The sequence below is a fragment of the Phalacrocorax carbo genome, chromosome 17 (assembly GCF_963921805.1).
Source record: "Phalacrocorax carbo chromosome 17, bPhaCar2.1, whole genome shotgun sequence".
Classification (NCBI taxonomy): domain Eukaryota; kingdom Metazoa; phylum Chordata; class Aves; order Suliformes; family Phalacrocoracidae; genus Phalacrocorax; species Phalacrocorax carbo.
This window is the reverse complement of record NC_087529.1, coordinates 7,554,137-7,582,102: the sequence shown is the minus strand read 5'-3', so window position 1 is coordinate 7,582,102 and position 27,966 is coordinate 7,554,137. Positions and strand designations below refer to the sequence as shown.

Sequence of the window (27,966 nt, the reverse complement as noted above, 5' to 3'; positions counted from 1 at the left end):
GTAGTTTGACTCTTGTACTGTTGCCAGGTGCTCCCTTGCATGTGGGGTGCTGACTATTCCAAGTGGGTTCAGATGGAAGTTATCTTAAATTAAAACTATGTCCAGTCCTAAGAAACAAGTGTTGTTTATTAAAAAATAAAATACATTGAAAATACTTTCACAAGAATATATACACATACATAGAGATACCATGGCTTTGATCTTTTGGACTTAAAAACAGGCTTACCTCTATAATCTTAGAAATAAAAAAAAAAGGGTAGTGTTTTAATTACAGAAACCACACATCAGCAAAGTCCCACATCAGCAGTAACATTTACGTCATTACAGTTGGTGTAAATTTCAAGACAAAACAGTAAACAAGGCTTCAATAAAAACAAAATTATTTTTTTAACTTATGTTCTAATTAGAGGAAATAAAGAATAAAATTAGAAGGTTAAAAATGATTCTGTTATAGGTTGAACAGTATTGGAGAAAAGAAATTTGACAAAGGGAACAGACTGTCATATTGGTTTTTGGGTTACCTCAGGGGTTGAATTTGCAACTGATTATTACTCGTTGCTTGCTCCAGACTTGACCCAAACTAGGACATTGATTACTTGAAACGAACAAGTTAATTCAATACTGCAGAAATGCCAATTGTTAATTTAATTTGTTGTTCTTGATTTCAATGGGATTCTTAAGGGTAAGGAACGTGGGGCTGGATCACAAAATGCTGATAAAATTATACTTTAGACTAGTTTAAGAAAAAAAGGAAGAAAATCTCCATCGTGTGCTTCTACTGAAAGCTCTTGTTTGTCTGTGCATAATACACTAGTGATATTCAGAAACCAACAGAAGCGGTCCTATATTCAGAAGCTGACTGCCAGAGTCCAAGCAGGCTGTTGGCCAATGAGTACAGCCAGTGCTAAGTGTTTCATCTACTTAATGCTGCGCTATGAGAATCCTTCCTTTGGGCAGCCACATCCCCAGAAGAACTAAGCCTGGTACATAGGCTAAGCATGGTGGTCAGACAACATCTTTCTGACAAGATACTGAAAGCCCTGAACAGCAAACCGAACTGCTTTTACTCTGGGCTGTTCCATCTGGGCTTTAGAAATACAACAGTGCTTCATTCTTCTGACACAACTATCAGATATATTCAATGCATTTTACTGAGGAGAATAAACTAAACCCCACAGCTCCCTTATGAGGTAGGTACGTCAGATTCTCTCTGTTTCAAAGCAGAAAATTGAGGCACAGTGCAGCTAAGTCTGTGACACTGCTTGAACCCAGTCCTCCTCCCAATAATTTACTCTAACAAGAATAAAAATGGATTAAGTAATACAGATATACAAATGGATCAGTAGTCCTATCAAAACATATAAACTTTACCTGTAACAGTTTACTTCATTCTATTGAAATACTGGCTAAAAAAACCCAAAGCGGTCCTGATAAATGCACTATAATAAAGTCTGAAAAGGAAAAGTTTATGATAACGGTTTTATAAAAATCTGAGATGAATCCTTGATGGACTTAATTCATTTGGTGGACAGAATCTCAGAGTTTAAAAAAAAAAAAAAGAAAAATGAGATCATCTGATAAGACTGTTAGACGGAGGCTGACGTTGCATTTGATAACGGGGCAGATTTGGAAGCATTTACTGCGCTGGCTGCAAAAACTCTGACGTGAACACAGCTTCTGCATAATCCTCACACACATCCTGCAGCTCTGCGGCCACATCGCAAAGGGCTTCTTCTGTGAGTTGCTCTGCAAGACTGAGGAAGAGGGAGGGAAAAAGAAACGGAAAAGGTTCAGAAACTCAGATTTCAAATTCTAGTCATTCACTCCATTCGTATCAATGCTCTGATTTTAAAAGGCAAATACTCATGTTTTTTTCGTTCTTTCTACTGCTCAGCCCAAGAAAAGATCTGATATGTATTCTGATGTGTCGTATAAGGTGTCAGAAATTCCTTACTTCAGGATTAAATGTGTTGAGAGATCTCAGTTGCTTCCTCTTCTCAAACTCTTAGACAATAAACCTGCCTTGGGAAGAAGAGTTAACATACTGTGGTGCTCACCCAAAGGCCACTGAAGTAAATGGGAAGCTTCTTACTGATTTTAGCTGCCACTGAACCAGGCCTTACTGAGAGTAATAAAGCTTAAGCAAAAGCGAGGTGAGACATTTCCATTTTCAGTGATCTCTGGACCACAGCAAATGTTACAGAAGGGAAAACTATTTTAGTGTAAGAACACAATTGTTTACTGGCCTCTTGAAAAATTCTCTTCAGAGTTTTGCATATATTCTAAATTATCATAAAGTTAGTCTTTCTAAGACCTTCTGAGCATAGCATGGGAGTGTTTCTTTTAAACATTGTGCAAGACTATTTTATATAAAAAAGATGTATAATGCCCTCTGGTGGTAAGAATAAGCCCATGAAGCATGCTGGCTATCGGACTGCATTTGCCGTTTGATTTCAAGCTACAACACGTATCAGGCAAATGGCAGCAGTGGAATTCAGCCGTCAGCAGGAGTGATTCGCTGCCATTTAATCCATCTGCCAACGCCAAGAAGGTGCCAGTCCTTGAACTGCCCAGCCTCACGCCAATTAGGAAAAGGAGTACAGTTCAGAAGGCAGCGTGACGGTACTGAGAACTGACAAGGCATACTTCGGTAAATTCAAATAGAGTGGTCTAACCACAGTGATTAAAACATTTGCCTGCTTATCCGCAGTTGGGCAAACCACCAACACACATGCAAATCATCCCAAGTATTGCAGGACCCGTTCCTGGAAACACTAACGCAGATGCCAGATGTTACTCAAATGAGCTGTATCACTGATTTCAATGCTACTACATTAAAAACGTGCGCAGAAGCTGAAAAACTCTTGGCAATTAAGCCAACCTGCCAATACAGACAATTATGGCAAACCACTCCATCTACAACCACTGAAGTGAGATTTTGTAATTCTTTCTTAATATTCCAGAGTTTTCTTCTCTCATTTCTCTCCTCTCGTAGTCAGAAGTGTTCTGATTTCCACTCTCAGGGAGCTAACGGCCCCTCTCTTCCAACTGATGTTGTGCCAGTATTTCTTCAGTTCTGAAAGAACAGGACTAGCGAGGTTCAAGGTCACCCTGTATTTCCATGCTTTTTTTGGGTTGGGACTTTACAAGACCAATAGGTGATATCTGAAATATTTCACACATACCGAGAACAATCTCTAGGCAATTGCAGGCGATCACTCAAGAGAAGCGCAAGGAAATGATAACCAGTGATATCACTTAGTCGCTATTCCTGTTACTGAGCAATCACAACACTTATTCGCGCTTCAGTGCAAGGTGGGTATTTCAGCTTGCATCGCCCTGCTCGCTCAGCAGATGTTTAGTGTGGTAACAGTTTCTCTTTGCCAAGAAATGAAGAGCAGAGAGACTGTTACTTACTGCGTCATCTGTTTGTATGTGTATTGTCTTCTATTTGGACTATTTGGACTAAGGGATGGTGAGCCACCTGTGTCACACTTCCCCCAGTGAACTCTGTGAAGCAGGGAGACTTGGGGAAGAGGAAGCACTGAAATCTGTGCTAAGGCCAGCGGTCTCTTTTTAAAGTATTTACTGTTGTTCCTTGAAACATCAACTTCATGATCCCCTACCACAAAGATTAAAATTTGCACACTTAATTACAGTGCTTTCTTTTTCACTCCGAAAAGAAAAGTTAGTTTTGTTTTCCTTCAATTTAGCTGTTACAGATGGTCTTCTGAAAATAATTTAAGTTACCCTATATTTCACACAGTTGTTTTCATGGTAGCACCATAGAAAGATGTGAAAAATAGTAACTTCTTCAGGACATTCTACTCCCATATCCTTTCGTTTTATCCAACTACCTTAAAAATCCATGAACATCAAGTACCAGTAGAGAAACAGTCCAATAGGAGACTGCTTCTACCTCCCAAATCTGGCTTTGGAATTTAAATGGCCCCCTCTCCACTCCTTTCCTGAATAAGGACAGAAAAACCTGATCATCAGCTGGTACATTCCTTTCCAAAACACAAAGACAATTCATATACCTCTCAGCAATCTGCCATGGATTGAAACTCCCTACTGCCTCATGGGAAATAAGCTTTAAGTGATGCTCGTATCTGCTGTTATAATCCAAGATGCTCTGGAGCATATGCTTTGGCACAGAGAGAGACACACAGCACTCCTTCTGTAGAGAATTCCGAGTCAAGGGCTGCAGAACGTCATTTCCAGTCTGCAGTTCCTCCTCTGCTTCTTTGTTTTCATCGATATCACTGGAAATACGAAACAGTCATTAAGCCAGAACTAGATTTTTAAGAATCTTTTCGAAGGATCAGAAAATCTTTTCAAACAGTAACCATAATTTTCTGTAATGAAAACTTCATCATGAAGACACACGGCTCATACGCACGACAGCTTAGCGTAGGGCCGACTGTTCTACTTACTTGCCATCAAAAAGTTTTTCAGGTAAAATGTCCATTTCTGGCTCTGTGCGTCCAATTAATTTGGTTATCTGAATCGGATGAGGAGATGTAGGTCTTTTAGCTATTGGTGCCATGTATTGTTCTAGAAGGAAGAAAATAACATTTTAAATTGTTTCATTGGAAGAGAAAAACTACATTTACTGCAGGTAAGTCCTCACAAAGACTTTTGCTTCTTTTAAGGAGAAATCCTTCAGGTAAGTATTGAAGGTGACAAGCCCCTAAAATGTAAATTAAAGACAGAATTTCCAAGAGCTCAGTCTATTAAAGCTGAGCATTTTAGAAATCCTACCTTTAGTATAAATAGTTTGTTGTGACAGTGAATACTTCTAGAGGAAAGATAGAAAATACTGCTCTCAAACTAGTGTCGTCTATTAAGCTTGGCGGTAAATCCAAGACATGGGGGAAAAAAAAATCCAACAAGATTTGGGCTCAGTCTGCCCCAGCCTTATTGTGAGGTTCTTCAATTGGCGTAAAACAACACAGTTCCATTAAAGTCAGTATGTGATCAGATACTCAGCTTGGAAAAAATCAGTGTAGCTTCCCTGCTGTACTCAATCAAATAGTAGGATAAAGAACAGAGCAGGGGAATGGGAAAAACAACGGGCATAAGTCCTCCTTATTAGCATGCCACTGTGGCAAACAATATTAAAGTACCTACATGTATGTATAGGAAACATCAAACTATTGTTTAGAATCCTACCTTTCATCAGTGAACACTGTCCTGCTGCTATTACTTAGGTCCCTCTCAATTAAAAATTTAATCTGATGTGAAAAGTTAGTTACATCTTTCATCTGAAGGACTTTACATTCTTTCATTTATTATTCAATATCCAATTTATCCAATAAAAACAAGCAGGGAAAGTGTGAATAATGTCAACTGGAAGCATTTAAACTCTGTTTTTTTCAAGGATTAAATACTTTTTGCTGAAGCACATTGGATAATGAATTCTGTACAGAAAAATCCAGATTTTCTGAGGCTGTGAAAATTAAACTTGCATGTATGCTGCAAGATCTAAGACCAATATCACCATCACTTGAAAAGAATAAGGAAAAATATTCTAAGCTTAAGTAATTTAATATTATCTTCTGTGTACTGCCAGAAGAACCTCAAACTGTCATGGATTGACTGCTACACTAGTATTTACCTAACATTCGCTCTTGAACTCTAAGCCATTTAAACTGATAGTTTATTAAAACAAAGGAAAGGAACCGGGAGAAGCAAACTAGAAGACAAATATCTGCTGGCTCCTGCCTAAGTAAATCAATAGCAGGAACAGACAGACTGTTTCACTATACCTTATCTCAGCCAGTGAACTCTTAAGAAGAGTTTTGAATTCATCAGCGTGAAAATGATTCCTGCTAAGTAATTAATGGTGTTGCAAAGGAATCAAGTCAAATGAGAACTCACTAAACACTCTTTCCAGGATTAGGATTTACAGATTTGCCAGTCCTTTTCTCAAAACTGAAGACAGGCAAGTCATGAAATGCTTAACAAGAAAACAAGTGAAGTGGCTTTAGGATACGTCAGGCTTAGAAAGTAAACTAGCCGTCTTCTGGAGTAAATTCAAGTAGCTTCCAGATGAATTGGAGTGTGTGTACTTATGGAGCGTCCTCTTCACTGCACAAAAGCCATTACTCACGTTTTGGTCAAAAAGAACATATCTAAGCTAAGGAATGACAAATGCCTAGAAAAGGAACAACAACATTCAAACTTAACATTTGATGACTGGAAGTATGTGTGAAAGACTCCTATTCTTCAGCTAAATTCCACTAGCAGTGCTTTCCATCCAAACGCAGCCCCAGCAAAGGCAAGTAGAAAATGACAGCCTGTCCTCAGATGAGATCCTTCCTCTTTAAAATATTGATTTTAGAACTGTATTTTAGAAACAGTCCGCTGAAAGGAGTACCTACAATAAGAAACATGTCGGGATGGTGCTATTTGATCACACATAATCCAACGATTTTGATTGCCAAACATCTGAATTTAAAGATACACATTACAGGAAAAAACAAGCTGCATTAAAAAGGCACTTACCCTTTTTGTCTTCCTGGACCCAGAACTCCGAATCACTGTACACAATCTGGGTGAACCTCCTGCGTACAGCCTCCTGGTATCTCTGGTTTTGAACACACAGATTAATCAATCAACACATAGTTAGCAGTTCAGCTGTACTAGTTATCACCCGATAGGAAAGCAGGTCATGATCCTCCTCAGTCAAAGTAGGCTTACTTTGCCTAGTTATAACAAGAACAGGCGTTGGGGGGTGAAATCACAGATAATCATCTCGTTCAAAATGCCATACTTGAAGACTCAACTAGTTGCCAATACCGTGACAACCCCCATTTCAGACCAGCAGCAGTTAGCCACACAACTGAAGGGCCCTCACGCTGTTCCTGCCTTACCAACAGTGGATTCAAACGTACGCTTAAATGCCTCATATGGGTAAGGACAGTCCGCAGTGTAAGCTTCACAAAGTTAGGATAAATTTCACTGATGTGAGAAACTGAACTAAGGTATTGTTTATTAAGACTTATGTTAAGCTCGGTGTAAAGCATGCGAAAAATACCTCCCAGGCGTGCTTATGCAAGATAACCATCAGATGTCCAAACTTATCGACAGAGATAAGACAAGCAACCCCATATCACCAGGAAGCAGGAAACGACCCCCTAACAACAACTGAAGCATGCGAAGAATACCTCCCAGGCGTGCTTATGCAAGATAACCATCAGATGTCCAAACTTATCGACAGAGATAAGACAAGCAACCCCATATCACCAGGAAGCAGGAAACGACCCCCTAACAACAACTGAAGCATGCGAAAAGTACCTCCACTATCTCATTGAACATGGAAGTAAAGATGTATAAAGAGAGACTGTTTGAACTGCTCAGTACGGCAGTTGGCGGAGCGCAGACTCCCCTGCCGTCCAGCGCTGTATTTGCTCATATTCTACTTGCTACAATTAATAAAATTCTAATTGGATTATGATCCATTGTGGTCTCATTTATGACAATTTGGTGCCGTGACTCGGATAAGGAACGGTGAGCTTCTGTCCTCCGGGGAGGCGCCCCGCGGCAATCCGCGGCCCCGCGACCGACAGCTTACCTCAACCTTACCGACGAACCTAAATTCTAGAATGATGAGCAAAGGAGAAACCGGTAAAATCCCATAAAAATTCTGTGCACGGGAGTCCGGACGAAGACGCAGGGCGCGTAAGTATATGGCGAATTTGTTCGCGGGTTTACCGTTCGGGCGGGATTGGGTTTCCTGGAATATAACGAGTGAGAGGTTCGCTATATTGAACCAGGCGAGTGCGGACCCTTAAGTACTGCGTTTCCCATCTCCCGCGAGGGACTGGGCCAGGAACAAGGGGAACGAGTGAGTGCACGCTTGTGGATATTCCAGAAGATGGGGGCGAAGGGCAGCAAGCCTTCGACTCCCATGGGAAGGGTACCCACTGTACCTAAGAATACCCCTCTGGCATATATCCTAGACAATTGGAGATATTTCCCTGGAACCCTAGGGAAAGATAAACAGAAAATGATAAAATATTGTACTAGGATATGGGGAGGGAAGAAGATTTCTAAAGATGTCGTTTGGCCAGTCTATGGGTCAGAAGAGGATTGGGTCAGACAACAATTAAACCTCTGGGTTAACAATAAAAAAACCCCTTAACCCAGAAGAGAGTCAGTATGCGGAAGTGTGGCTAGAAAGACCGAGAGCTAGACTTTATCCACTGAATGAAGTAAAAACTGAACAAAAGAAAAAGAAGGAAGAGTTAGACGAAACCCTTCTAACCCCCCCTCCTTATATTTCTCCTCCTGCTCCCGCAGCCCCTTCAGAGGTCCCCAGAGTGCCCACTCCCCCACCAGAATCGGAACAAGGGTCTCCCCCTCCTCCTAGACGCGTAACTAGGAGTCAAAAAGGGGCAGCTCAGATGTATCCTTTAAGGGAAATGCCCATGGGGGGACCCCAACCTGTGATTGGATATATTTTTGTGCCCCTAAGTTCGGCTGACCTACGAGATTTTAAAAGAACCGAGATGGGAAACCTAATTGAAGACCCACTCGGAGTGGCAGAAAGATTAGATCAATTTTTGGGACCAAACCTTTATACTTGAGATGAGATGCAATCTATCCTTGGTCAATTATTTACTACCGAGGAAAGAGATATGATTAGACGAGCAGGAATGAGACTGTGGAATGCTCAGCATGCCCAGGGACCCCAAGCAGATATTAAATGGCCACTCCAAAGACCTAATTGGGATAATCAGGATCCGGTGCATAGAACTCATATGCAGGACCTGAGAACTATAGTAATTCAAGGGATTAGAGAAGCAGTACCCCGTGGCCAGAATATCAATAAAGCATTTAATGAAATACAAAAGAAAAATGAGAGCCCTACTGAGTGGCTGGAACGACTGAGGAAAGCCCTTCAGCTGTATTCTGGGGTAAATCCAGACGACCCTTTAGGGCAAGCGCTCCTCAAAACTCAGTTTGTGGCAAAATCATGGGAAGATATCAGAAAGAAGATTGAAAAGTTAGAGGATTGGCAGAATAGAGGGTTGGATGAATTATTGAGGGAAGCTCAGAAAGTCTACGTAAAGCGGGAAGAAGAGAGCAGCAAGCGACAAGTAAAAATGATGGTAGCAGCAGTCAGAGAGGATCGCAAAGGGCGGACTGGTGAACACAGATCTGCTGGAACGAAACAAGGGAACGTGGTAGTAAAGAAGGAACAGAGATGTTGTTTTTACTGTGGAAAGAAGGGACATATAAAGACGAATTGCAGAGAAAGGATCAGGGATGAGGAAATATTAAAAACGGAATAGGAGAGTCAGGGGCTCTATATCTTAGGGGACCGGAGTCATCATGAGCCCTTGATAAAATTAAAAATAGGTCCCCATAAACAAGAGTTCACCTTTTTAGTAGACACTGGGGCTGAGAAATCGACTATTAGGCAAATACCTGAGGGATGTAAAGTTTCCCCTGAAAAAGTACAAGTAATTGGGGCAAAAGGAGAATTTAAGACAATAGAATCGGGCCCCCTGAGTGCCAGCTGGTCGGCTCAAGCCTGTGAGCTGTACGCATTGTGGAAAGCCTTAGTGTCACTGAAGGGAAAGGATGGAACTATATATACAGACTCACGCTATGCGTTCGGAGTAGTACATACCTTTGGGAAAATATGGGAGGAGAGAGGATTTGTTAACTCACAGGGAAAAGAACTGATACACCCAGAATTAATTCGGCGAGTTCTGGGGGCATTGAAAATACCAAATAAAATAGCAGTTGTACATATAAAGGGACACCAGCGAGGCACGAGTTATCAAGTTAGAGGAAATAATGCAGCTGATACAGAAGCAAAACGAGTAGCAGGCAATTATAGTACGATTTTGACTATGCAACAAGTACCTGTTAGTAATAATTTGAGTTTTGAGTCTGCAGAAAAGGAAAAACTAGAACAAATGGGAGCTAAGGAACAAGATGAAACAGCTGTCCGGACTGCTGAGCGTGGATGGACTCATGCTAGTCGCATTAAAGGCCCAGTGACGAGACCCCACTGGAAAGTAATCAGTACTCCAGGTGACACCAAGATAACTCTGAAAAGATAACGTAATGATAAGAACTTTAGTTGATTATTTTGCCGCATTACCTTTTGGTATAAAGTGTATATTGCTGTTTATATTTGCTATAATTATCTTTTTTTAATCTATTATATATGGAAGCGTACAAAGTGTGTTGAAGGAAATTGCTAAACTTATGTAGTAACACAATATTGAATATAGAGGAAAAGCTAATAAGCACTTTAGATATACAAATTAGATGCAATCATTTGAACTGCGATTGTTATCCATTTGCTCGTTGCAAGTGTAAGGTATGCCAGGATAAATGGTGGACACACTGTGAATATGAATACCCTCCGATAGGAGTTTGCACACAGTGTTGGAAAACCCAAAGAACTCTCACTGAGTGGAAATTAAAAACAATTAGAGTCGGAACAAGAAATTATTCGAGGATCCCATGAATGGTGGAAAGTTTTGCCAAAGGAATAAACCCTTAGTATTATTGTTACCATTCCAACGAATCAATCCCCTTTGTGGTTGAAATTTTGGCTACAAAGTGCAGAAGGGAAGTACTAGCTGTGTCTTGCTTAGTCCCATTAGTTAAAGCTGCAAAGTGGGAGGCCTATATAAACAGGCAGAAAGCCCGAAACAGCTGTTCTCCTGAAGATTTCCCTTGCTGCCGAGAAGATGGTACACCCCGTGGCTCGAAGCAACCGAGTCGACGGGCGAGGCAGAGGAGGAACAAACTGTGGAGAAAAGAACCAGAACAATGAGGCGCAAGAGCAGCTATGGTCGAACTTCCCCAAGACTGGTAAAAGTGTACTTAAATTGGAAAAATTGACAGACACCCTTTTTCCTGGTATATCGTTAGTTTTATTATCGATAATAGCCCAAACAAATGGAAAAGGAAACCCTCATGAACCCATGAATTGGACAATAACAAACATACAATATCCAAATAAGCCAATCCAAGCACAAATTATGGAGGGGGGAACAGTTAGTTTCAATATAAGTTTGCGTTACTTAATCGATGGAGAAATGGATAAGAATTGCAAGCCAATTTATATATGCCCAGCATCGAACCCTGGTAAATCATACTGTAATCGTCCAGACCATTATTATTGTGCATACTGGGGATGCGAAACATGGGCCTCTGAATGGTCTGCATCTGGAGATCAAAATCTAGAAATCAAATGGTCACCACAAATATGTCAAAAGAGAAATTGGAGCTACACAGATAGTTACTATAATGGTACATGTAATCATAAAGATATTGGATGTACAGGCATTAATATAACCATAAAAGATCCTAGTCAGGACTTCTGGCTTGTAGGAAAATTTTGGGGAATTAGATATTACGAACAAGGTGTAGATAGAGGGGGTATTTTTCAAATTATGAAGAAACCGATGCCCCACGATCCTTTGCCAATAGGACCAAATCTGGTCCTGAATCCGCTCACTTCCTCTGAAGAAAAGATGGCCCCCGTAATTGTCATAACCCCTTCCTCAGGCTCTCCTTCGAAAACAACTAATGATGCTGTGACTGAATTCTCTTTATCCAGAGATCTAGAGTTGTCAGAACCCAAGGACCCCTTATGGAATCTAATGCAAGCCTCTTATCGTGCCCTTAATGAAAGCAAACCAAATTTAACTGAAGAATGCTGGTTATGTTATAATATTAGACCACCATATTTTGAGGCAGTTGGAAAACCAGGTATGATTCGATGGTCTAATGGTTTAAACCCACAAGAATGTCAATGGGATGACCAGAAGAATCATACGCAAGGAATTACTATTCAATTAGTAACGGGTCAGGGAAAATGTATAGGCACAGTGCCCGAAAAGTATCAGCCTTTGTGCAGCCGAACAGTCACTAACACCAATATAGAGAAACACAAAAATAAAAAGGACAAATGGGCTATCCCGACACCAGGAGCTAAATGGGTTTGTTCAGACATCGGAATAACGCCTTGCCTATCCTTGAACGTGTTTAATGAATCTCAGTTTTGCATACAGGTGATTATTGTTCCTCGCCTAATCTATCACACCTCTGAGGAGGTGCTACGCCACTTTGAAGGAAACCTGAATAGACAAAAACGAGAGCCAATTACGGCAGTAACCCTAGCTACACTGCTGATAGCGGGTGGAGTTGGAGCAAGTACAGGCATAGCCTCCCTGGTAAAAGGTCAGGAGTTGCAAAATTTGCAGATGGCTGTAGATGAGGATTTAGCAAAAATAGAGCAATCTATTCAAAATTTAGCCACTTCAGTAAAATCTTTATCAGAAGTGGTGCTGCAAAATAGGAGAGGATTAGACCTATTGTTCTTAAAGGAAGGAGGGTTATGCGTAGCTCTCAATGAAGAATGTTGTTCGTTTGCTGACCATACGGGAGTAGTCCAAGACACCATGTCTGAACTCCGGAAAAGGTTAGAACAACGTAAAAAAGATCGTGAAGCGGGCAAGTTATGGTATGAAAGCTGGTTTAATGTTTCACCTTGGCTAACCACTTTGTTGTCTGCTTTAGCAGGACCGCTTATTATGTTGATTCTGGGACTTATATTTGGACCTTGTATATTACGCTGTATTTTACATTTTATTAAAGAACGGTTTGACCCAGCTAAATTGCTTATTTTGACTACAAGGTCTGAAGCAAAATATAAGAGTGTATCTATTAATGAAGATGACGATTGTTGTGAATGCATTATGCCACATAAGAACTATGATTGTAATTGTGAGATATTACCTTGTGAGTGTTATGATAAATGTCGGAATTGTGGAAGAAGATTTGCCTGCAGTGCCGAAAATGAAAGTAGTGTCTAATAAACAATAATAGGATAAAAAGAAAAAGGGGGGATTGTGAGAAACTGAACTAAGGTATTGTTTATTAAGACTTATGTTAAGCTCGGTGTAAAGCATGCGAAAAATACCTCCCAGGCGTGCTTATGCAAGATAACCATCAGATGTCCAAACTTATCGACAGAGATAAGACAAGCAACCCCATATCACCAGGAAGCAGGAAACGACCCCCTAACAACAACTGAAGCATGCGAAGAATACCTCCCAGGCGTGCTTATGCAAGATAACCATCAGATGTCCAAACTTATCGACAGAGATAAGACAAGCAACCCCATATCACCAGGAAGCAGGAAACGACCCCCTAACAACAACTGAAGCATGCGAAAAGTACCTCCACTATCTCATTGAACATGGAAGTAAAGATGTATAAAGAGAGACTGTTTGAACTGCTCAGTACGGCAGTTGGCGGAGCGCAGACTCCCCTGCCGTCCAGCGCTGTATTTGCTCATATTCTACTTGCTACAATTAATAAAATTCTAATTGGATTATGATCCATTGTGGTCTCATTTATGACACTGACCAGAAAGGTTGAAATAAGACTTGAATCAAAAGCTATGGAAAAGCTGTTCAAAGACAAATTTTTAAGAAAACAATATATGAGAAAGTTCAAGTCAGGTAAATGATAACTTCATGAATAGAAAGATGGATAAATAAGGGCACAGATAACCATGTATTTGTCTGACTTCCCCATGTTGCTCTGTAAAATATTTTGGATTGCCAAAGCATATTTCCTTGAGATGCTCATGCTACTAGAACATTAAAAAATGAGGAAAAGAAATTCCATAAATATTCAAATACTTTCCAATCTGTGAGACCACCAACATAATCACCATACTGACTCTCCCATTCGCATATGATGATCTAAGCCATGAAGCCTTGAGGTGGGGAGCAAACTCAGGTCTACCAACTCTAAAGCTAGCAATAAAACCATTAGGGCAAATGTTCTTCTGTTCTTACACTACTTTTTGCTGGAAGTGCAAACTCCTTCCAAGTCTTTCATCTAATACACTGATCCAGTCAGAGCTTGCTTCATTTAAGAGCATGGATACTTAGAGATATTACAATTTATGTACAGTAAACAAGAAATTGTTACTATTGAGACCAACCAAAAGAGAAAATCTTACTTCAATTTCTTCCATTCTTTGCAACATTGACTCCAGACTGTGAGTGTCAGCCATAGGCAGAGCCTCGGTCTGGAGTCTCTCATGCTGCTCCATACTCCACAGTTCCTGAGCAGTATCTTCCAAAAGATCATCCAATAGCTTTTCACTCAGAATATCTGCGTTTGCTGCAACCTGCTATTTTAAAAAACAAACAAACAAGCAAACAAAAAAAAACCCCACATAACCAATGCAAGAAAGAAAGAAAAGAAAACCCAAAACAGCTGGGGGCAAAGAATGCTTACAAATCAAGCATTTCTTACAGCAGCTCACGGAAATAATCCAATTGGCATTTCAACTTCCCCTTTCAATGAAAATCCAAATAAATTCCCGTTTTTCTTCCACCTACACAATAAGCCCAATCAATAAAAACAGCTTACTATGTTCCTACCAATAAAATCAATGAATATGGAAAAAGCTTGCTACACAGCTATGTTCCCAAATTGAAGATGAAACTGTCACCGATTCAGGGATCACCCAGGAATTCAAGAAAGTGATGTGAAGGCCCTCATCTTACAAAAACTATACACGTTTAACTTATCATACAGGAACTGTTTCACAGCAGCTCCAGGAGGCAATGAGGAAGCCGTAGGTTTCAGTTGTGTCCAGTATTACCAGTTAGCCATGGTACAATATCACTATTCATTTATCTGTATTATTTTATATGAAAACATTTTTCCCTCTAAGCAACTTTATGCATTCAAGGTCACATCAAGCAAAAAATGTAGAAAAGAGATGATGTTAGAAGGAGCTTTCTTGTTGTTTCCTATTGTACACAGTTACAAAGCAATACTTTAGAAGGCATGCCTGCCCATGTGCTGACACAGTTTTAAAGATGTCGCTTATGTAAGTTGAAATTCCTAAGTTTGGGAAATCAGCATTAATTTTCCAGATGCACTCTGCTATATGCAAAAGATAAAAATTAACCTTAAATGTCAAGCAGCTTTGCTCTGTGACATACAGATAGAATATACCTTCTCAGCCGCCTGCGTTAAAAGGTGGTTTATAAATGAAGAATCTTTCAAATGACAGTTTGTTTCCAAGGACTGATCTTCTAAATAAAATGTAAATCCTCTCATGATAATCAAGCTTTCTGTATTACTAGTCATTAATATTACTAGTCCAAATTTATTTAGTCATTAAATACGATATTATAAGAATTATTAAAATAATCTTATGAAGTCCAGTCATGTTCAGCGTGGAACTATTATGACCATTCAAAAACAACTTGGAAATGCATCTACTTGACCAGAAGCTACCAAAATATTTAATGCAGCTTTGCCAAACTTCATTACAGCAATTCAAGACCCACATACTGAAATGGAAACTCATTCTCCAAATGTCCAAAATGGTGTTGACTAAATAAATACAGGTTGCATTAAGTTGAAAAGAAACAGTGTGTTGCCGCTTTATAAACATTTTACAGCTCTAAAGGCATCCTTCGAACAATGGCATGAGCTTGACTGTATTACCTGTGTCCTATCTAATAGAGGTTCTAAGCGCTCCTGTTCTGCCTTCCCAACTTTGCCTGCACACTGGGTCGGAGAAGCACTTTGCGACCTACACAAAAAAGAACAAATGACAGTGCCATTCTGGAACTCGGTATGACAACAATAATTTTAAAAACCCGAACACATAAATGTCCTTTTTGGGGGACTGGTGGGAGTGGGGAGACCATATCAGATCTGACACCATTTATTAGCTCTTCAAAGTAAGTCATTACCTTAACTTTTGGATTTTTTTCATTTCTCCTCTGCTACGGTCAGTTAGAACCTTCGTTCTTCTTGAATCTTCTGCTTCAAGCCATGCTAGTCTTCAGAAACAAAACAGTAACATAGAGGGTTACATAACACACATTCTAACAACTGAGGAATGAAATCATGTGATTCTGAGTATTAGTTTAGAAAACTTGCAAAAAACTTTAGAGAGAAAATGAATACTGACTTTAAGACCATATACACCAGGCAATTCTGCTGAGAACAAGGGATCTTCAATTATGTTTCTGGTACTGGCAAACAGGCAATTTCATGGCTATCCACAAATACTGCCCGGAGAGACAAGCTCCTTATCTGGCCATGCACACAGCTGGATCAGCAGTTGGATCTCCTGCTTCAACTGCCACAAACAGCAGTCCCCAGGCAACTAAATTCGGGGAGCCCTGGTCTACGGGATGCTGAATGTAGTTTAAAACAAACAAACCTGCACTCTATCACTGGCTAGGACAAAGATATATATTTTGTCCTTCCGGAACAGGGAGATAATATTTACCTTCTTAATACAGTGCTGTGCATATCCATTCTGCATACCGTGCATTGTCAGCGCCCTGCCTAGCACAGTTCGGCCTGTGACTCCCAGACAATACTTGGACCTGATCCAGGGAAAAGCACAAAGCAACGGCTCTTCCCAGGCTGTATCAACGAGGTCACTTTGTGCCGAGTGGGAAGAGAATGCGACTGTCCGGCGGCAAGCTGTGCTGCGCCACTTGCCTTCATGGCCTGACAGCCGGGCCAAATCCACCTGATTTACTAGCACAGACGCAGCAGCTCCTCCCCAGGCAAGCAGGGTAAAGACGGGTTCCACGAGGCTGTGAACGTACCGCTCAGGTGAAACAGGCGGAGACGCGGGGCTTGCAGGCACGCAGGCAGTTCCGCTCTCCTTAACAAGCCGTTTGTTCTCTTTTAGCTGGAAAGCTATAGTTGCCTCCTGAAATCGGGCATGCTTTCCTTGGGGCTGCACCCGTCTTGATTTTAGAGATTTCGGCATTCCCTTAAAATTAACACCATTACATTAAAAACATATATTCCAGTTGTTGAATTTTTAAAGTATTTTGCATTCTGCTTCAGAATTTGTCTTGAAGTCATGCCCGCTGGCTTTGTTGCACAGTTGACATATGTGGAGGTTTTACAACTGATTTAAAGGGAAGTACAACTGTGCCTGAACAGAACATATGCTTAATCCTGCACCTATTATTTCTGCAAACAGTTCCAATTTTTCCAATGTTGCTCTTCACGGGGAAAAGCTTCTTTTGAAATTTTCAGAATTATACTCTGTGTTAACTCTTAATAAATCCTAATAAAAGGTTTCCAAGGTAACATTTTATTCAGCCATGAAACTATAATATTGCCATATTTGTATTTGCTACAAGGACACTTAGACTAGTCCCCTCAGTATGAATTATTGAGACGCTTAACCTTCCTGCTCACAATCCTCACCGATAGATATGGAAAGCAGGAACAGTTACATATGCATACATCTATGTTACTGTATCAGATCTGATTTTTCAAGCTGAAGGTGATACTCTGAGGAAGGAAAAAAAAAGCATTTAATAAAAAAACCCAACTATTTGCAAAATTTAGTACTCCGAAATATGCTTTAAAGAACTCATTTGTTTGCATTACAGAAGCCTCTTGCTGGCTGCAAGAAGGACTTACCAGAAACCAGAATTTGTATTGTGAAGTTTTATAATTTCTGTAATGAATTAAGCAAATCTGCCTAAGTTATATCCTCCTACTAACACTAGCATTAGCACAACATTACTGCTGAGTGCATTTTTCATGATGGAGGATGACCAATAAGAGGACAATATTTCAGCTTTAATTTCAAGTTGAAAAATAACCATGCTAATCTGAAACATGAAACTAGTTCCGGTGAAAGTTTTCCTTGCTAATTCTGATGATCCAAGGACTGGGAAGCTGCCATACGAGGACAGGCTGGAAGAACTGGGTTTGTTCAGCCTTGAGAAAAGGAGGCTCAGAGGGGATCTCACCCCCATGTACCAGTACTTAAGGGGCAGCTACAAAGAAGATGGAGACTCCCTTTTTACACGGAGTCCCATGGAGAGGACAAGGGAGATGGACACAAGCTGCTCTTGGGGAGATTCCGATTGGACACGAGAGGGAAATTTTTCACAGTGAGGACAGTCACCACTGGAATAATCTCCCCAGGGAAGGGGCTGACTCAGCCACGTTGGGCACCTTCAAGAGTCGCCTGGACAGGGTGCTGGGCCGTCTTGCCTAGGCTGGGCTCTGCCTAGAAAGGTTGGACTAGATGATCCCTGAGGTCCCTTCGCACCTGGGATTCTGCGATTCATTGTTTCTAGTTGTACAGTGCATTTCCAAGGAATACTACTACTTTAAAAAGAAATTTGATGAAATAGTTATAACCGCTTGACAGTGTCTTACATTATATAACAAATCCCAAGGACAGGTAGAAGAAAGCATAAATTCTTCCATCACTTCCATACCTGTGATTTTGCAGGTAATAACACGCCTTTCTTCTTCAAAGGGCCACTTTCAAGGATGGGATTTTTTTTTACAGCTCTAGCTCTCACCAAAGCATCTGTGCTTCCTTGTAAAGTGGTATTTCTCTTTGGAGTACGTGAGTCATTTTCTTCTCGGAATTTATTGTGCAATATATGAGCACAACTGTTTGCCTTCTGAACTGCTGAAATATTTGCAATATGTCAATGTTTATCTGCATCAAAAATAATAAACAAACTTTCAACTCTAAGTTGAAAGGGGCAAGAATCATCTTTATTTCTACATTTGATACTTCTGTTATGCTAGGTATACCTGATCATGAGCTTCTAAGCTCCACCATAACTAAAAAAACAAAAAGAAAAAAAAGGAAAAAAAAACCCCTTGTGTTTCCTGACAAGTATTAAATACATAATTTTTCTTACACTGTTTCAATGAACAGGACATTTTTGGGTTTGTGTGCATATACACATCTGTATACATACAGATATTTGAAAATGCACATATCTATGAAAATCATGGGAAAGTCTTTTGATAGTAATTGCCGTACGGGGTCTAGGGAGTGATAAAAAAACATTCTTTTTTAGGCAGCAAGACGTGGAAACCATTAGATGCCTGTCAATATTCTGTCTCTCTGGACTACCACAGATGAATTCCTCTCATAGAATTCTTCTCGCCCTTACCTAGGGGTAGAAAGGAATACTTACTGTTCTGGTAAAAAGCAGTATGAGGTATGAGAAAGACACCCCAAAGAAGAAAAACAATTAATATATATAATATATATATAATTAATATAGGTTATATAATAATGTAATAAGCTATAACGGCTTTCATGAGATGTCAAAATACTTCAGGTGGTAAATTTCTCTCACAACACTTTAAGAAAGAATTAAGCACACTTCCTTTCGTATATGAAGTAAAAGAAAATAAAGCAAAGCAATTCCCAAAGGTTGCACGGTGAACTAGTAGGGAAGAAAACCAAAGTCTTCAGCTTAACTATCAGTTAACATGTCTCTAGGTACTGAAACTGTGATTACCATGCAGCAGTTAACATTACTGAACTGGCAAGAATAAAAGACAGCCACCCCTATCAAAAGTAGATAAAGTGCACAAACCAAGGAAATTCTGAGCCAAGGTTTCAGTGTATCTTTTCACCGTAAACAGTTAAACAACAATAGCTTTGTTGGAGAATTGCTAACAGTCGGTGACTTTGCATTCCAAAATAATATATTTATATGGTATCATCTAGGTGGATACTCGGAATATTCTGTATGCACCATTAATGTCAACTTGTAAACTGCCATTTAGGTGTACCCTGCCGAAAACCAGTCCAAGTGTAGCCCACGGTAAAAGAAATGGACAAAAATAGGAAGAACACGATGATAATAATAATATAGTTATTAAGGGGCATATAAACCTGCAGGTCTCAGGGGAACAGCTGAAAAAAGTGCAATACAAGGCTATGTGAATCTGATAGCTACATATTGGCTGTTACATGCTTCTGACTGACAACACGTAACATACTACAAAACTGAACTGCACACAATGAGTTAACTGATAAAAATGTATTTAATAATTAAAAATACAAACCAGTCAAGAGACTCCTGGCAGCTGGAGGTTTTCTAGGTTCCTGTCCATGCTGTCCCTTTAAAATGAGAGGTTTGTTTTCTCCTTTTGGAGAGGTAAGCTGCTTTCTGGCTGGAAACGTCTCAGTGTTCCTTGGAGATTTGCCCTGAGATGCTGAAATACATTTCTTCACTTTTTTGGGTGTTTGTTTCTTTTCCAGTAGTGAATCCAGATCCTGCACCAAATATTTAGAATTTTAATTACTCTCTCAGTAAACGATGTAATAAAGAGAAGCAAATTCACAAGATTCTAAGTAGTTGGGGCTTTTTGGTATGGTTTTGGTTTTTGTGGCAGTGATTACTCCTGATAGCTTGTTCATGCAGAAGCTTCTTTATATCTCAAATCTTCTAACTTAAATCTTACGAAAAGGCTTGCATTTTTGTATTTACAATTGACTCCAGCAAATAATCTGCTTACAGCATGTTCAAAAAGAAATGGACACAAAGGCTGCAGGCAAAAAAAAATGCCCACGTGACTATGAGAAGACGACAGACACCTCTTCCAATGCTGAGTCCAAACGTAAACAATTCTACCTCCTTTCCTCTTCCCAGGCAGTTATAGCACTGTTACGGTTCTCACATGCAGTTCAGAACAGTAAAAATGAAACCGCAGCTCTTCCAGTTCACAGCTCTTCCAGTTAGAACAATATTTTAATGAAAATAAAATATCTTATGGCTATTGTATCAGTTGCTTTTATGCAATTTCATTAAATAATGGCTTCATAATAGTTCAGGTTACACAGGTTCTTACTTTAAAAAAAAATAACCTTGCAGGTAGGAAGTGCAGCAGGAAATGTGAATCAGAACTTTTCTATTCCACCAACAAGTTTTAAGACATGAGATGTCACTAACAAAAGTCATTTGAAAGGCATAGAGCTTAAATAACTCTTGTAGCTGCAACTTTATCTTCTGCCTGGACAATTCTGCACCCAACACCATGTGTAAAGCTCAGATGCTCATCACTAATCCTGATGACAAAAGCATGCATTGCAAAACAATAAACATGTAACTCATACCACTGTATAAAACGCAATTCTCTCAGTCCTGAAAATGGCAAATGAATCAGAAACTGGTGTTTTATTACCACTATCTCTACCCGTCCTCATTCTACCAGGAAAGCCAATAAGGACTGGAACAGCATCATCAACAACAGCAGCAGATAGGTTCCGTGTTAAGGATGCAACTCTGTTTTACACCACCATTATTTAGGAACCTCAGAAACAAATACAGCCTTTAAAAAAACAACAAACCCGCAACAGTAAGATATTCTGCCACTTCATGAACATACGATATAGTTTGCAGTCTCATATTTCACTATGTCTTTTCTGCCTTAGCAAAACTAAAATGTTTTTTCCTACCTCAACTTGCAGCAAAATATCTATGATAATGTCAGAAATGGAAGAATCCAATTCTAGTTTGGCAGAACAGAGAGACAGTTGTCGAATGAGACTGCCCAATTCCTTGTAGTGGGTAGGAATCTCCTGCTCTGTTTGATCTTTAAACTGATTGGCAAATGCCTGCAAGGCTCGTACAGCTCCTCTGTGTGCTGCCGCCAATCTGGATACTGCTTGAGACTGGAAAAATGAAAAACAAATGCTTTAATAGCTACAGTTTCTATGAACACTGACACTATTCAAAGAATTGTTGCCAGAATTTCTAGGAGAAACACTCAGGCTTGGGATAATTCTGCAGGATATGAGGCCATTTGTGAGACAAAACAAAACAGGCATTTAAGTAATCTACTAAAGGTACTACACAACAGTGCTCATATCAAGTATCATGCTAGCTTCAGATCAAACAGCCTGGTTATAACATATTCTGATGTTTCTACCACCACTGTGCCAACAGAGTACTGTAGTCACAGGCCTGACCCTAACGAGCAACAATCGCCCAAACGTAGAACATTCTCCGTCCTGCAGTTCTTGTTACAGAAGAAAATACAAGGGATGGAAAAGCACAAGAGAACAACAGGACAATACTGGCCAAACAGCAGGCATGATCTCAGTACTGCCCTCCTGCAAGATGCTGCGCAGAGAAGGAAATCAGAAGGGAGGCTGGTAAGACTGCGTGACATCAACAGGAAGTTAAAAAAAGTAGTCAAGAGTAGAACGCTGTGTTATTCAGCAAAGGAAGCAGAATGAAGAAGGAATTAGAAGCCACAGAGAAGTGGAAGACCAACAACTTTCCTCTCCAGCTTACTGCAGACAGATAAGAACTGAGGAGAAGCGGGAAGCAGCAAGGGCAGCATCAGACCAAGTGAGACACACTGTGAGAATGAGATGAAAGGTGCATGACTCAAAAAAATCTCCCTTCTGGAGGGTGCTTAGGGACCCCAGGCAGTCAAACTCAGTTAGCCAGAAAACGTTCTGTCGATAAGTTACTCTCAGCCTGAAGGATAATTACATCTTACCTTTTTAGTATGTCTGATTCTATGAGGACTCAGTTTCTCCAAATCATCCTGAATTTCTTTTACCTGTTTATCAAGAAAGGAGGAGGGGGGAAAGTCAGTCCGAATTCATTTCATGTCTATAAATAAACAATTACTCTTCACTGTAATGTCTGACTGAAACTCCTATTTTTTGAACTGTGATGCACGTCCCTCTGTCCAGTCATGAGAGAAATTAGTCGCACCGTTCAGACTTAAACTAGAACGCCACAGAAGGTCAGAGATAGCTCGACCAAATTTCTCTTGTTTCAGTTTATTTCTGCCAAATTCATCACAACCAACTAGCTCCCTTACGTCCCAATTTAAAACGCTGGTTTCTACCTGTTGCTGGAGCACATACAGCATCCGAGCTGACCGTGCAGCTTGTTTCTGTCTCCTCCTGCGAACTTGTTGCTCTTCATCAGGATCTAAAACTTCTCTTTCTCTCCCTAAAAATCATGAAATGTAAAGTTTTATGTCTCAAGTGAACCTGTGAAAATCCCTATTAAGTCATGATAACAAATATAGTTTAGCAATAAGCCTCTCTCATGCAGAACCAATGTACATCGTATCTTATACTTTGCAGGGCTCCCTTGAGCAGTAATGCAAGCTAGTTATTTTAACTCTAGGTCATGTTTTTATTTAGAATTTGACTAAACATTCTTATACAACATAGCTTACAAAAATCACGTGACCCCTTAGTTTTATGACAAAGTTGCAGGTAGAGCACTCAAAGTTAGGAACAGTTAAACCTCTGGCTAGTTATTACAAAAGAACCAATGCAGCGTATACTGGGGCTGGCTGGGAGGGAGTTAGTTTTCTTCACAGTCACCAGTATGGCGCTTTTTTTGGATTTAGACTAAACCAGTGTTGATAACACTTCAGTATTTTGGCTATTGCTGAGCAGTACTTCCACAGCACTAAGGCCTTCTTTTTTTTCAACTATGCCCTGCCAGCGAGTGGGCTGGGGGTGGGCAAGAAGCTGGGAGGGGACACAGCCAGGACAGCTGATCCCAGCTCACCAAAGGGATATTCCACGCCATGCTCAGCATTTAAAAAAATCAAATTATTTTTGGGGAAGGTAGCCATTGCTCACGCGTTGGCTGGGCATTGGGTCTACTTGTGGGAGGTAGTGAGTGATAGCCTTTGCATCACTTGCTTTGTTTTTTTTCTTTCTTCTTTCTCTTTCCTTCCCTTGCTAAACTATCCTGACCTCAACCCGTAAGCTTTCTTGCTTTTAGTCCTTCTATTCTCTCCCCCGTCCCACTGGGGGGAAATGAGCACAAGCGTGTGGCGCTGACCAGAGCCCACAACAGTGTCAGAAAGCACATTAATCCTGCTACTGCACAGCCGTAAATTAGGTGAGTCAGACTTGTGAAATTTTACCAACTCTCACCCCCTCTCTCATCACTGATAAGAATGTGGTTAATTATGATACTGGCTTTTGCACTCTGTAGTCAATAGGCCTACAGACACCAATGTTTGTTCACCCACGTTATTAGATAGCCTACCACACCTTTACTGTCACTGTAGTTTGGATTGTGGGGAGAACCACAAAAATTCAGAGGTATTAAACCCCACTATTGCTTAAACTGGCTTGCCATTCTAGCTTTTATCTCCTTTTGAAAAAAGTAGATGGCTCTAAAAAATCCAGAACTAAATATGGATTCTAATCCAAGCCAGAAAACAGAGAAAAACAAATCAACAAACTCTGTACATTTATATGACATAATTATTATTCAGTCTTACACCTTTTTTAGTCAGTTCTTCAATTTTCTGGACATAGCTCCTCAATTCCTTTTGCAGCCGCCGGACTTCCTGCATGTTTTTATCTCCTTTTTTGTTTACATTTCGCTTGGGGTCTGGCCCTGTGTCATGGGTTGGTGGAGAGCCCAAAGCAGCTGGTATTAGCTTGCTCTCATTTGGTGTGTAGAGATAAACTTTAGCACCAGAGGTGGTAGTCTCCACTTTGGAAGGCTGACCAAGTTTCTGCTGATATTTGAAGCGAGTTTGAGACCTCAGTGCATTTTTATTTTCTGGACTTTCAAATACTTCAGTCTTCTGCTGTTGTGACTTCTGGGCCAACAATGGTTTATTGACAGCATCTCCAAACACTTGCTGTTTCACTTGCTCTTCAAGATGCCTTCGCTTTATGTCCCTTTTGGCTAGCTGAATAGCCAATTTTAGTCTCTCTTCAGATACTACTGAAAACATGCCAGGGCTTCTTATGCCAGAGTCCTCACCTCCAGCTGGATTTCTCTGGTCGTTGGATGCCTTCAGTTTTTCTATTATAATTGGGCGAGGGTTAGAGAATCTGAGAGCCAAGTTCTCTGGAACTGCAGGAACGTTTCTATTAAACTGGAGCTGGTCCAAAGAGTAAAAAAAAGCTGACGTTACACAGAACGCTTTACACAGGTGATGTACCTCTAGAGTATAACAGGAAGGAAGATGGATCTTCTTTCATATTAGAACACATTCTGTCATGACGGTATTTCTTGAATGCACGCAAGGCATTCCGTCCACTCGGACAAATGCCAGAATTCAAAGTTATTTTGAATTAAGCATTTAGAACATCTTGCAAATAACATTAGGCACTGATCTGCAACTTAGGGTGGGCACTTCAGGGAGGGTACACATGTTGAAACGTCTGCTCCAAAGTGACTGGGCAAAGGACACTGAATGCCCTTATAAAGATTTTCAGTTCTGATCATGAAATTACTGAGTTATAACAACAATTAACGTTAGTAATATAAATAGATATTATTACATCATAGTCATTTAGTAAGGCAGCACTAAATTTACAAAGGTAAGAGAGGGAGATGTATGTTGAAGGAGAAATGGAAAGCTGAAACATGGTACCAGAATAAAGTTTCTACGTTCCGTTTCCATTCAGTAAAGCAAGAGGTTAAGATAGTGTATTGGTTTAGACTGGGGTAGAGTTAATTTGCTTCATAGTAGCTAGTATGGGGCTGTTTTGGATTTGTGCTGAAATCAGAGTTGATAGCTGCCGAGCAGTGCTTACACAAAGGCAAGGCCTTTTCTGCCTCTCACCCCACCCCAGCGAGTGGGCTGGGGGTGCACAAGGAAGACAGCTGACCCCAACTGACCCAAGGGATGTCCCACACCATATGACGTCATGCTCAGCAGTAAAATCTGTGGGGAAGGACGAGGAAGGAGGGGATGTTTGGAGTTACGGCGTTTTGTCTTTCCAAGTCACCGTTACACATGGTGAAGCTGCAGAAATGGCTGAACAGCTGCCTGCTAATGGGATGTAGTGAAGGAATTGCTTATTCTGCCTTGCTCGTGTGCACAGCTTTCGCTTTACCTGTTAAACTGTCTTTTTCTCAACCCGCGAATTTTCACACTTTTCCCCATCTGTTCTCTTCCCCATCCCATTGGGGGAGAGTGAGTGAATGGCTGTGTGTTTAGCTGCCTACTAGGATTAAACCACAACAGACAGGTGAATAATGCTTACAGGTGTCGTTTCTGATCTATACGCTTAACAAAGGACAGTGTCAAGATTACGTACGACAGCATCATGAAAGCAAGTATGAAAATTTGACACTCACTAGTGGGCTACCTCAGGAAATGGGTCATAATCATATTTTTGTAACGATCACAAATGAAAACCAATTCAGCATCACTGCAGAAGTCAAGTAATACCTGTGTTTGTAAAGCCTTTGCTTCATTCCTGTGTAGCTGGGTAGTGAATGCAAATGTAGCATCAGACGTAGCTGGCTTACTTGGTCCCATCGCATGGGCTTGATGCTGAAAATCCAGTTGTTTGTCCTTTCCTTACAATTACAGCTACAAATGTAAGAAGAATCATACATTAGATTAGATTAGACCTAGAGAAGCTGAAGAGGTGGGCCTGTGAGAACCTCATGAGGTTCAACATGGCCAAGCACAAGGTCCTGCACCTGGGTCGGGCAACCCCCAGTATCAATAGAGGCTGGGAGATGAAGAGAATGAGATCAGCCCTGCAAAGAAGGACTTGGGGGTACTGGTAAACGAAAGGCTAGACATGAGCCAACAAAGTGCACTCGCAGCCCAGAAGGCCAACTGTATCCTGGGCTGCATGCCCAGCAGCACGGGCAGCGGGGCAAGGGAGGGGATTCTGCCCCTCTGCTCCGCTCTGGTGAGACCCCCCTGCAGCGCCGTGTGACCTGTTGGAGCGGGTCCAGAGGAGGCCACAAAAATGCTCCGAGGGCTGGAGTGCCTCTGCTACAAAGCCAGGCTGAGAGACTTGGGGTTGTTCAGCCTGGAGAAGAGAAGGCTGCGGGGAGACTTACTGCAGCCTTTCAGTACTTAAAAGGAGACTATAGGAAGGATGGGGGCAACCTCTTTGGCAAGGCCTGCTGTGACAGGACAAGGGGTGATGGTTTTAAACTAAAGGAGGGTAGATTTAGACTGGATAGAAGGAAAGAATTTTTTACTATGAGTGTGGTGAAACACTGGCAGAGGTTGCCCCGAGAGGTGGTCGGTGCCCCGTCCCTGGAAACATTCAAGGTCCGGCTGGACAGGGCTCTGAGGAACCTGATTTGGTTGGGGATGTCCCTGCTCGCTGCAGGGGGGTTGGACTAGATGCCCTCTAAAGGTCCCTCCAACCCAAACCCTTCTGTGATTCTGTGATTATTTCAGCCTCTCAGAAATAATCCCAGGTCTGACATGAATAACAGATAGAGAACCAACCTGAGGAGGCATGTAGAAATGGAAAACCTATCGTGTGCTCATACAGGTGGCACACAAAATGGAGAGTGCAATCCTGGCGGTTAAGACAAAAATTTACAGTTTATTCTTTTATACACCCCCACGGAGAGACTTTGAGGCTCACACTATGAACCATAAGGAGACTGCTGTAGAACTTTTATAGCTATTACTTAGCTAAAAGGGAAATCATATATGGCAGGAAGAAGAAAACAGACTAGCCAGACAGCCTGAGGCAATGCTCAAGGCAGCCGGGTCTGTGCAAAAAATATTAGTGTCAAAGGAAAACAGATCAAGGGCATGCTCACACCTAACCCTCCTCCCAGAGAAGGATTTAAAGTAAAAGCCATGTGTGGAGACAGCCCAAAACGTACGCCTCCTCCATCTTTCTCTGGGCGTTTTAAAATGAGCAGGATCCAATGCCGCGTTATGCTGTTAAAACTTTCTACCGCGACTGCCTTCCCGGCTTTGTCTCCTCTGCCCGCAACCCCCCCGCACGCACCCCCCCGCGGCCCGGGCGCCCGCTGCGAGGGGCTCCGCTGCGCTGCGGCTCCCTCCAGCCGCCCGCGGGTGGGGGCCCGCCGGCCCACCTGCCTCGCGCCCCAGCCCTGTCGGCGACAGTCCGCCCCGGCCGCCGCTCCCGCCCCCCGCCTCACGGCCTCCCGCGCGGGCGGGACCGGGAGCGGGACTAGCAGGCCGCCGCGCCCGCTGCCGCTGCCGCTGGGGGAGGAAGGAAAGGAAAGGCGGGGCGCGCCGGGGCCGGGCCGGGACCTACCGGGACGCTCTTCAAACCCGCTCCGGGCAACCGCCGCCGCAGAGGCCGCCGGGAAGCGGCGGGGCGGGCGGAGCGGCGCGGAACTACGGTGCGCGACGCGGCCCGGGGACGGAGCCCGGCCCTTCTCG

General features: G+C 41.5%; 1 protein-coding gene and 1 long non-coding RNA gene across 3 annotated transcripts; one reads left to right on the top strand and one right to left on the bottom strand.

Annotated features, from left to right (window-relative positions):
- KIAA0753 (KIAA0753 ortholog) lies at nucleotides 1–27,958 on the bottom strand. 2 transcript variants are annotated; one of them, XM_064468279.1, is made up of 17 exons: nucleotides 27,839–27,958; nucleotides 26,020–26,163; nucleotides 24,108–24,720; nucleotides 22,699–22,805; nucleotides 22,342–22,404; nucleotides 21,290–21,505; nucleotides 19,897–20,107; nucleotides 18,294–18,493; nucleotides 16,647–16,816; nucleotides 15,774–15,863; nucleotides 15,523–15,610; nucleotides 14,015–14,188; nucleotides 6,511–6,592; nucleotides 4,437–4,557; nucleotides 4,041–4,265; nucleotides 1,372–1,754; nucleotides 1–107 (listed from the first exon to the last, which is right to left on the bottom strand). In XM_064468279.1, the coding sequence occupies exons 2-16, from the start codon at nucleotides 26,107–26,109 to the stop codon at nucleotides 1,637–1,639; spliced, it is 2,568 nt and encodes an 855-aa protein (XP_064324349.1). In that variant the 5' UTR covers nucleotides 26,110–26,163; nucleotides 27,839–27,958; the 3' UTR covers nucleotides 1–107; nucleotides 1,372–1,636. The 2 variants fall into 2 exon arrangements, with proteins under 2 accessions (XP_064324349.1, XP_064324350.1); XM_064468280.1 differs by having other exon boundaries at nucleotides 18,294–18,490.
- On the top strand, nucleotides 9,957–13,383 carry LOC135316111 (uncharacterized). The gene is made up of 2 exons (XR_010375559.1): nucleotides 9,957–10,053; nucleotides 13,015–13,383. It is a non-coding gene; the product is annotated as an uncharacterized LOC135316111 (long non-coding RNA).
- Nucleotides 27,959–27,966: the final 8 nt, after the last annotated feature.